This window comes from Armigeres subalbatus, chromosome 1 (genome assembly GCF_024139115.2).
Source record: "Armigeres subalbatus isolate Guangzhou_Male chromosome 1, GZ_Asu_2, whole genome shotgun sequence".
Classification (NCBI taxonomy): Eukaryota; Metazoa; Arthropoda; class Insecta; order Diptera; family Culicidae; genus Armigeres; species Armigeres subalbatus.
Window position 1 is genome coordinate 248,406,862 of NC_085139.1, and position 11,612 is coordinate 248,418,473.

At 45.2% G+C, this 11,612-nt stretch overlaps 1 protein-coding gene across 1 annotated transcript in view; it reads left to right on the plus strand.

Annotated features, from left to right (window-relative positions):
- LOC134206482 (probable ATP-dependent DNA helicase HFM1) overlaps window positions 1-11,612 on the plus strand; it is a 68,267-nt gene that overhangs the window by 16,243 nt on the left and 40,412 nt on the right. Inside the window, exons 2-4 of the mRNA XM_062682201.1 lie at window positions 10,248-10,893; window positions 10,973-11,429; window positions 11,486-11,611. Of these exons, the coding sequence (XP_062538185.1) occupies window positions 10,248-10,893; window positions 10,973-11,429; window positions 11,486-11,611 (1,229 nt within the window). The remainder of the gene's footprint in view (window positions 1-10,247; window positions 10,894-10,972; window positions 11,430-11,485; window position 11,612) is intronic.

The window sequence follows — 11,612 nt, forward strand, 5'->3', positions numbered from 1 at the left end:
AATATGTACGTTAATTTGGGAATCGTCCAATTTGGGAATCTCGAGCTCGTTCAGTAGCCGCTAGGTTGCGAAGGCCGACGGAGGTCCTTCGTAGCTTAGTTGGTTAAAGCACCAGTCTAGCGTACTGTAGGGTCATGGGTTCGAGTCCCATCGAAGGGAAAGTGGTTACCTTCAATACATTTTCCAAATCAATATCTTCCACATAACGTACATATTCACATATGAGTTTTCATAACATCGTAAAATCTTGTTCAAACTGAGGATTAGATCCAAACCCGCAAGTGATTGATTTGTGATGTCTGTGCTAGTGTTGCACGTACGTGATTGGTTGGTTTACCTATTTCTAAACTTTTTAGCATTTATCGATAAAAAAATAGTTAAAAACCAGAACTTTCAGGAAAATACAAAGAAGCGTTGGCTCATCCTTGATCGAATGGTTAAAAAAAATAGAAAATTCTTCGAGAAACGGCTGAGATATTATCATTCAAAGTCTATCATATATTCGTGACGGTCTCCGATTTTTGCAATCGCAAAGAATAAAGAAAACACAGACGTAGTCCTACGTCAAAAAGTTTCTTGATATGGTAAAAAATGGCCACTCGTTGGCGACATTGTCAAATGACAGTTGAACACAATTCCGAAACTTTTCTTTTTTTTAAGCCGATACTGGCCGTTAAGCCAAAAGTCATCTAACCAATTAGCCAAGCCGAAGTGAACGTTTATCTAAACTGATATCAGGTCGGAAATTGTTTGACCGGAAATGTAGTTTGGCCGAAAGCAACATACAGCCGAAAGAAACATTCGACCGTTTCGGCCGTTCGCTTGAGCTTGATTGACTGCTCGTAGTTGCTAGTAGCTAGTAGCAACTTGCTACTCCATTATGACCAGATCAGCTGTTCTTGCACAGGGAACCAACAGATGTTTGCTTGGGACTAGCACACATCTTCAATGTACAAGTACTGGTGATCTCATTTGTTAGGTCATACTGGCCCCTGCCACGTCAGAATGCAAGTCAATGTAGGGAAGGGGGAAGAAATGATGATGCAATCACGCGCCCACTGCAAGCCGAATATACCTCTGCACTTGCCACGTGTTCATGCGGAATTTTTGGGTTAGGTTCGAGCGGTAGAGGTCCGTCTTGGTTAACGAGCTGCCAATGTGACAGATAGGAGAAGGCAACTGATGGAATTTCTAATTGGATGTAGGAAACGAGCTCTATAGCTCATTTCCAATTCTAGCGAGTACTGTAAGAACACTCTAATTGAAAGTATAGGAATAGTAATGGAAACGGTATGGAAGTCCATTTCCAGTTCTAGCGATTGCTAGAACATGCGAAATATAGAGAAAGATACAAAGTAGGAGAATGGAACGGACCTGGGATTGAACCCACGATCTCCTGCGTATGAGGCAGAAGCAGTAGCCATATGACTACCAAGCCCGTTCGGCCGAAAAAGTCGTATGACCGAATAGATCATTTGACCAAAAATGCAATTTGGTAAGAATTAAATTTTGTAAGAAGTCGTTTAGCCGAGTAGGTCATTTGACGGAAAATTCCGTTTGGCCAAAAGGGTTGTTTTGCAGAAAGGACATTTTCGGGCCAAATGGCTTTTTCTGCCAAATGACCATTCCTACCAAACGGCATATTTTTGGTCAAATCTAGGAACCCAAGTAACCAAAAGTTCCTTCAAGAGTACGTTTTTCGCTCAATCAGCTTCACTGAGCTGCTTAAGCGAAAAACGTACTTTTAAAAGAACTTTTGGTTACTTGGGAACTTTTTTCAAATAGGCGTAAAAGGCCCCCACGCAATACAGCGGAACGGCGACGGAAACGGCAGATTTGACAGTTAGCCCATATATTTTCTGTCAAATTTTCGGTTTCCGTCGCCGTTCCGCGTTTGGGGCTTAACTGTATATGACCATGAAATTTGAAAGGACGCATACTCCCTCTATTCTCCATATTTCGTTCAATTGACATTACTACCTGATAGATCGCAATCTATTATTTCTGTTGGGTGCATCCGTTCAGTAATTGACATTTGACCATGTGACTAGTTGGCCAAACAACATTTTCGGCTAAACTCCGCATTCTAGACATCAAACGGTTGTCAGTCGACGTCAGATGCAATAGAAGTGCACCTGATTGTGCAGCACAATGCAGCTATCATCAACTTTGTTTTAAATCGTTTTGAAATTCAGAGGTCCGATAACTGCAAAACTGTTGCAACTATCGAATGACAGTCGAAAAGACGAATTATCGAACGTCTGCTTTTTTTTTAATCTTTGGAAGGCTCATATCGAACGTCTGCTGTACAATGAATTTTCTTTGGGAATCCAACGAAATTCCTTGAAAACTCCGAGCAATTTTCCGATGAAATTCAAATATTTTATTATTGAATATACATTTTGAACAACTTTGCGCGGAAATTTTGAAGAATTTTCCATTCAAATTCTGAAGAATTTCTCGTGAAAATTTCAGAGAATATTAATATTGAAAACTTCATAGATTCTCCTGCGGATATTCTGAGAATTTTCTGATTTAACAATGACCATCCCAAAGTAGCCGTCCTCATTATTCTAGACTGAGCAAGCTAAAGTTAAAACACACATTCTACTAGCCGCACTCTTCTACAATTATGAAGAATTTTCTGAGTAAATTTCGAAAAATATTCAACAGAAACTCAACAGGAACTTCCCACGGATAATCCGAACATTTTTCTGTAGTAATTTGGAACAATTTCTTATGTAAATTCCAAAGAATCTCCTGCTGAAATTCAAAACAATTTTCTTTTGGATTACCAAAGAGCTTCTGTTGGTAATTCCGAAAAATTCTATAAACGTTAATATCTTAAAAATATGTTACCGAAAAAAAGCAAAAAAAAATTCAAAGAAACGTTTTAAAAAAAAACGCCACGCCAATTCACGCCGCCGCCGCCGATAAAAATTTGGACCAACGCCGCCGCCGCTGAATATCGGACCGGCGCACACCTCCACCCAAAACTATCCGCAATCAACAATGTTCGGTACCGACGATCGCCGCGGTACGACCTAGAGCGACTGAAGCAACCGGATTTCGCCACTACATACGCGCAGCATCTCAAGGCAGCGTTGCCGGAAGAGGGTGAGCTCGATGGGGCCCCTCTTGAGGACTGCTGGAATACAGTCAAAGCAGCCATTAACGACGCAGCGGAGAACAACGTCGGGTATATGGGACGAAGTCGACGGAATGATTGGCTTGGCAAAGTGTGAAGACAGATTCTGGAGTAGAAGGACGCAGCACGGGCGGTCGCGTTCCAGAAAGGTACCCGGCAGACCGTGGAACGTTATAGACAGAAGAAAAGACAGCAGACCCGCCTTTTCCAGGAGAAGAAACGCCGCCTGGAAGAAGCAGAGTGTGAGGAGATGGAACAGCTGTGCCATTCTCAAGAAACACGCAAGTTCTACCAGAAGCTCAACGCATCCCGCAAAGGCTTTGTGCCGCGAGCCGAAATGTGCCGGGATAAGGGGGAGCATCTTGACGAACGAACGTGTGGTGATCGAAAGGTGGAAGCAGCACAACGAGGAACATTTGAATGGCGCTGAGAGTACAGGCAATGAAAGTCAAGGCAGCGGAGGAGATGACTACGTCAGTTCAGCGAACGATGGAAGCCAACCAGCCCCCACCTTGAGGGAAGTTAAGGATGCCATTCAACAGCTAAAGACCAATAAAGCAGCTGGTAAGGATGGTATCGGAGCTGAGCTCATCAAGATGGGCCCGGAAAAGCTGGCCACTTGCCTGCACAAACTGATAGTCAGAATCTGGGAAACCGAACAGCTACCGGAGGAGTGGAAGGAAGGGGTTACATGCCCCATCTACAAGAAAGGCGACAAACTGGAGTGTGAGAACTTTCGAGCGATCACCATCCTTAATGCCGCCTACAAAGTGATATCCCAGATCATCTTCCGTCGTCTGTCACCATTAGTGAACGAGTTCGTGGGAAGTTATCAAGCCGGCTTCGTTGACGGCCGCTCGACAACGGACCAGATATTTACTGTACGGCAAATCCTTAAAAAATGCCGTGAATACCAGGTCCCAACGCACCATCTGTTCGTAGATTTCAAGGCGGCATACGACAGTATAGACCGCGTAGAGCTATGGAAAATTATGGACGAGAACAGCTCCAGCGAACACTCCAGTTCGTTCGAATCGCGCCGGGGACTAAGACAAGGTGATGGACTTTCGTGCCTGTTGTTCAACATTGTGCTAGAAGGTGTCATGCGGAGAGCCGGGTGTAACAGCCGGGGTACGATTTTCAACAGATCCAGTCAATTTATTTGCTTCGCGGATGACATGGACATTGTCGGCCGAACATTTGCAAAGGTGGCAGAACTGTACACCCGCCTGAAACGTGAAGCAACAAAAGTTGGACTGGTGGTGAATGCGTCAAAGACAAAGTACATGCTTGTGGGCGGAACCGAGCGCGACAGGGCCCGCCTGGGAAGCAGTGTTACGATAGACGGGGATACCTTCGAGGTGGTCGAGGAATTCGTCTACCTCGGATCCTTGCTAACGGCTGACAACAACGTTAGTCGTGAAATACGAAGGCGCATCATCTGTGGAAGTCGGGCCTACTACGGGCTCCAGAAGAAACTGCGGTCGAAAAAGATTCGCCACCGCACCAAATGTGTCATGTACAAGACGCTTATAAGACCGGTTGTCCTCTACGAACATGAAACATGGCCAATGCTCGAGGAGGACTTGCAAGCACTCGGAGTATTCGAGAGACGGGTGCTTAGGACCATCTTTGGCGGTGTGCAAGAAGACGGTGTGTGGCGGCGAAGAATGAACCATGAGCTTGCCCAACTCTACGGCGAACCCAGTATCCAGAAGGTAGCTAAAGCCGGAAGAGTACGATGGGCAGGACATGTTGCAAGAATGCCGGACAGCAACCCTGCAAAGATGGTGTTCGCTTCCGATCCGGCAGGTACGAGACGGCGTGGAGCGCAGCGAGCGAGATGGGCAGACCAGGTGCAGAACGACTTGGCGAGCGAGGGGCGTATCCGAGGATGGAGAGATGCGGCCTCGAACCGTGCATTGTGGCGTCAAATTGTTGATTCAGTATTATCTGTTTAGATGTTAACTAAATAAATGAATGAATAGCAGACATATTGTCACTATGAATGGGGTTCCAAATAATTGGTCTAGCGAAGCCAAATATTTAGGACTTCTGCTAGACCAAAAATTAACTTTTAAAAATCACATTGAAGGCCTTCAAGACAAATGTAACAAATATATTAAGTGTCTATATCCACTTATAAACAGAAAATCAAAACTTTGCCTTAAGAACAATTTTTTTATTTACAATTTTTTTATTTACAAATGTTTAGACCAGCCATGTTGTATGCTGTGCCAATATGGACTAGTTGCTGCAATACCAGGAAGAAGGCACTTCAGAGAATTCAAAATAAAATTTTGAAAATGATTCTGAAGTTGCCTCCGTGGTATAATACCAATGAACTTCATAGAATTTCTAATATTTAGACACTGCAACAAATGTCCAACAAAATAATTTCCAATTTTAGACAAAAATCGTTGCAATCTTCTATTGCAACGATTAGCTCCTTGTACCCTTAGTATAAATTAGGTTAGGTTTAGTTAAAGTTAAAAACATTGTAATTCCTACATGGTTCAATCAAACCAGAGGAAAAATCCTAACTGCTAGAGGCAATTGAAATGTATTGATAATAACTAAAAAGTATCATAGCAAATAAGGATGATAGTGTTAAGAAAACACGGAACACCTAGTCTAAGAGATGAATGCATGTATTAGATAATTAGCAAATAAAATTAGTTAAAAAAATTCTTCTTCGCAGACTCTGTGTGCATAGCCTTTCTGCTGGTATTCTTCAATCTGACGATGCAAGTTTTCCTTCAACGCGGGCTTTTGTTCCATCCGACGCTCAAGACACTCCAATCTGCGGAAGGCCATTCCGTAGCTATCCGGAAACTCTATATCATCAAAACGCCACAGCAAACCGGTCTCGAACCTTTCACCTACGCGTACAGTTGTTTGCTCTAGGATACGTTGGGCTCTACGATCATCCGCCGATATCACTTCTACCCCCGGTTTGGTCCCGACGTCTTCCAGTGTAATGTAGTCCTTCACCAACTGTTGTAAGCCTCGATCGCACTCACATGTATGGAAATTGACCAAACGTACCGACGGTTTACCGCTTCCTCCATACACACACCAACCCAGCCAAGTTTTTGTGGCTTCAGGTTCGTTTATTTTACCTTCTCTTACTCTTAGCGGAAGGGTAAGTCGGAGATTGTCAACTCCTATCAACAACCTTGGAACCGCGTTTTTATAAGCCAAAATAAACCTTTTCATTAGCTCTTGTTGCAGAGTTTGTCTCGGCAAGGCAAGTTTCTTCACGGTACGAGCATCTGCCATGTTCAGTCGCTTTCCGCCAACAGCACTTGATATTGACAAGTTCACACTTTTCGAATTCACTTCCTTCCTTGATACATCACCGGTCCATGTTAGGCACAACGGCACGACATTCCCATCTACACCCAGATTATTCGCCAGCTCCTCTTCCACGAGTGTAAGGGACGACCCTTCATCCAGAAAGGCGTACGTTTCTACCATCCCTTTCGGTCCGTACAGGATAACGGGAATAATGCGGAAAAGCAATGCCTGAGTCGACATTCGATGTGTATGACTATCGGCAGACTCAACGATTGGCGTTGTCATGCCACGCAACGGTTGAATACTAGGGTCTGAATGAAGCAGAGAGTGGTGGCGGAAGGTACATCCGTTGATCCCACATTGGCTGGCATACCGGCAACTACGCCTGCCGTGTGCATTTAGGCAGCTGCGACAGAGTTCGTTAGTTTGCACAGCCTTCCACCGATTGTCGACGGAGAGTGCCTTGAAGGTGTAACAATCTCGGACACGGTGTCCTCTTTGTTGACAAACGGCGCACATCTTTTCTTCTTCCGTAGAATTTTCCAACTGGGTAACGTGCGCGTTAATTGAACCCTTGTTCTTCGCCCTCGACTTGTCCACCTGACTAATTTTGCCGTTCATGAAATCCCCGAAGGTCTTAAGATTTACGGCTGGGAAACGTTGCATGTAGTTAGCCCATTCTATTTTCACGTGAGCTGGCAGCTTCTCCACCAACTCCATCAATAAACACGGATTTGTTAGATGAGACTGCTGTCCCGCTGCTTCCATGTGGTCACAAAGGCTTTGTACCGACATCCCAAATTCGATGAGTGTTTCTAGGCGTTCGGCCCTAGGCGCAGGAGTTGAACGCACTCTGTCCAGCAACACGTTGATCAGAAGCTCTGGCCGACCGTAGAGAAGTTGTAGAGTATTGATGACATGAGGCACTGGCTGTGGAAGCATAAGACGACTTCGAACTGCTTCGTAAGCTACACCTTTAAGACATCTCTGTAGCCTGGTTAAGTTTTCAACACTGGAGTAACCACACGCGATTGTTGTATTCGCAAATGCACTTATAAAAATTGGCCAGTCTGCCGGATCACCAGCGAAGGGGGGTAGATCGCGAGGCATAATCTGTCGGGCTGCTAACTGCGAGGGGGATGGCGCTCTAAAAAGCATGTTTGGTATTTGAGGAAAGTTCTCATTTGCTATTAACGGGGAATAAGGGACGCTTGTTGCAGAGAATAGGGGGGCTCATTTATTTGTTCTTCATTACCATGGAGCCTTGCATTTGTTTGAAAAGCATATTGAACTTCGTTCCTTCCCAAAGGCGTGGGGAGAGGAACCGTTGAGGTGGGATGGCCTTGAAGAGCAGGCTCAGTCCCAATCGGGCGTGCTGGACTGGTATCATCTAATTGGCTAATTGATCCCAACTTGTCTAGCAAATCTGATAGTAATTACCACTCGGTTGAGTGGGGATTTTTTTGGGAATGGTTTGAGGCTTACCTGGGGCAGTGAGGGGGAGGTCAAAGGAACGGGGTTACCTAATGGTGTCATCACGCGACCATCACTTTCCTGATGAAGTCCATGCGTTTTGGGAATCGCGCCGGTTTTTCGCTGCTGGTTCCCGTACAGTCTTGACCGATCGGTTGATACTACAGTCGGCAAAGTAGGTCTTTCCACACCGGGTTGTATTGTTGATGATTTAGCTTTCTCCTGCAATGTTGTATTGACGCTCTCGATCACGTTCGTGCCTTGTTCCACTTGCACGGGGACTCCTCCTGCCGCCTCGTCACCAAATGCAACATTCGATGTTTGTTGGCCAACCCATTGCTCTACGCGCTGCAGACTTTCTCGTCGGCTTACTCTGCTACGGATACTCACGTTGTCTCCTTCTAGTTGCTCCAGAAGAGTGTATTTTTCTTCTATGAGCTGTTTCTCCCTCTCAATGGTTCTCTTCTCGGTTTCCAACGCGCGCTGATTGATTGCGCGCTCCTCTTCCAGCTTTTGTAGCTTAAGAGTGATTCGAGCAGACTTGCTGGTGGATTTCGAATGGACACTGGTCGGCAGGCAAGTGCGACATGTCCAGGACCTTTCCGCTATCGATCCAGTTACGCCAGCACAACTCATGTGCCACCAACAGTCGCATTGGTCGCATTGGACGAAATTGTCGTAGGTCACGGGGCGCGTGCAGTTGACGCAGCCTCCCGTTGCGTTCATGTCGGGTGTCCGTGAGGAATTACAGTGAACGTTCGCTAATTGGGGTTTTTCTAGTTGGGGCGCTTTTTAGTTGGGGGTTCGCTAATTGGGGCGAAACCCAATTAAAAAGCAGCTAAACGTCAGAATGTGATGTCAAAAACGTGTTGACGTTTTGTTTCCGTGTTGGCGGGATCGATATTTTCTGGCGCGTAAAATTTTCCTTTGTTCAATGCAAAAAGTAAACAACATTGACGCTTGTCAAAGCGCCCCAATTAGCGAACGGCATTCGCTAGTTGGGGTGAGGTCGTGCCCCAATTAGCGAACGATCACTGTATTCGCATCGGCTTTGTCCGCACTCAAGGCCACGAAATTTTTTAAAGGTTTGTTCCAGGGAACAAAGGGGCTCTTTCCGATTTTTCACAGCAAATCGCAACACTGGTTTTTGGATGCAAATGCAGCTTTAAACTGTAATTTATTAGTCTAATGTTTTGCTGTCTCTGTGTCTTGCTGTGATAATCCGATACTGTTACTGTGATTATATAACTGTGATACAATAGGTTAAGCTAATTCCAACTCGTTAGGCTGTAATTACTAGGTTTAAGTAGGATTAATTATTTCAATTCCAATTTCAACTAAAATAAATAACTTCTCTGGCTAGCACTCACATGCGTTCTTCTGTTTGGGTTTGATAACAATGATATCCGTTTATATCCTTGACCATTCAACCTTTGACCAGTTTGACATCTCCCCTCTGTCACATCGACGCCGTCGTCGAGATTAACGCCGCATGGAAGTGTTGGCAGCAACAATAATTTAAGGACTGTCATACATCAGTAAAGTTAAATACTATATTTCTTAGAGAGTCTGTGTGGAAATCGCGTATGTTTATTTATTTTTGGCTGTGATACATGGAAATCAGGAAAGTGGGTCAAGTCTCCCCAGTCTCCCCTAAGCCTCATACGGGATGAGTGCCAGTGTGGGCGTGAATGAGCGAGTACATTAAGTATTGCCTATCCCCCAGAAGTAATGATGGGAGTAAGTTCCTGGAGGAAATGATAGGTGGAGCCTAAAGGAGTTTAGTCGGTATTACTACGTATTACCTTCACGGTTCCAGTCCGACACTCCAGTACACTTCCGTGTGGTAGCTTTGCGATTTCTGAGCACGTCTGCTGGGTCGTGCGTCAATGCATTCTCCCTTGTTAGTAAAAAGAAAAGAAGAGGTCTGCCGGTACAAACTCGTGGTGAATGGATCACGTTGTCTTCTCTTAAGCCTCTTCCTATCATGTACTTCATCTTCGACGTGTTGATGACTAGTCCAAGTCGGTTAGCTTCGCTCTTCAGTCTGAAGTCGGCTTTCTCCATCTTCTTAAAGTTACGATATCGAACTCTGACGTTGTAAAATAGATTGTATTGACGACCTATGTATTTAACAGCCTTCTTTTTTGCATCATTTAGACAAGAATTAGTATAGTGATATAGTCCAACGGGATCAACGGTGCAATGAGATTGGATTTTAATGTTTGATCACTTGCATAGACCGGTGGCGTTAAATTTTCTTATCATCTCGGTATAATCAAACCAATTGTATTTTAATGTGCGGGATGGGAAAATGTCTTTTCAGCACCCGTATTCCGACATATTTTCTCGGACTTTACGCAGTTCAATGAAATCCAATCGCTGGTCATTGATGATATGCTGTACACGGATAAATCTTTGGTGCTGAGTGCACCAACGGGTTCGGGAAAGACGGCCATCTTTGAACTGGCGATGATAAGGCTGTTGATGAAACTGGAGGATGCTGATTACGAGGGAGATTTCCGTATGATTTACATCGCACCGATCAAGGCGCTTTGCACGGAGAAGTTTAATGATTGGAAGCCTAAGTTCGAACGGATCGGGGTGAAGACTGCCGAGGTGACCGGCGATACGGAGATGAGGGATTTTTGGGACTTACCGGACTGCAACTTGATTTTGACTACACCGGAGAAGTGGAACTCGATCACGCGCAGGTGGAGACAGAACGTGAACTTTGTCCGGCTGATCAAGCTGGTGATGATCGACGAGGTTCACATTCTGAACGACCAATCGCGGGGACCGGTGCTGGAGGCAGTCGTTTCCCGAATGAGGAGCATTCATCGATTCGTGGAAACGGGCGAACAAGGCGTGAAGGTGGAACCGATGAGAATTATTGCGCTTTCTGCCACGGCACCGAATGTTGCTGATCTGGCTGCGTGGGTTGGAGAGGGGAATACGATCTGTTTCTACAAGTAGGTTTGATTTCTGTTTTAAGATAATATCCGTCTGTCGTAAAAGTGTTACATGTATGACCTATTTTTTTATTCTCAGCATTTCCGAATCTCGACGTCCGATTAAAATTGACAAACACGTGCTCGGTTATTACTGCGACCCCACCACCAATCCGTTTCGGTTCGATATGAATTTGAACTACAAGCTCTCCGAGGTCATCGCCAAGTATTCGAGCGGTCGGCCGTCGCTTATCTTCTGTAGCACTCGGAAGGCAACCGAAACCGCATCCAACCATCTGGTAGAGCACCATTCGCTACGGTTAACGCCAGATCAGATGGTAGTGCTTCAGAATATTGCCGATCAGTTGCAGAGTGGCGATCTAAAGCGAAGGTTGCTCGCAGGAGTCGGCTACCATCACGCCGGTTTAAGTATTTCGGATCGTCAGTTGATCGAGGACTCGTTTCGAGCTGGACGCATTCCGGTTCTTTGCTGTACCAGTGGCCTAGCCATGGGAGTTAATCTTCCGGCGCACTTGGTCATCATCAAATCGACGCAGGTTCGTATGCTTGTTACAATAAATAAAACTTAAATTAATGAAGCATAACCTTTCAGATGTACACCGACTACGGACTGGAGGAGTATCCGGAAAGTAGCATCTTCCAAATGATTGGCCGTGCAGGCCGGCCTCAATTCGACACATTTGGGGTGGCCGTCATCATGACCCAGAGAGAAAACGTGG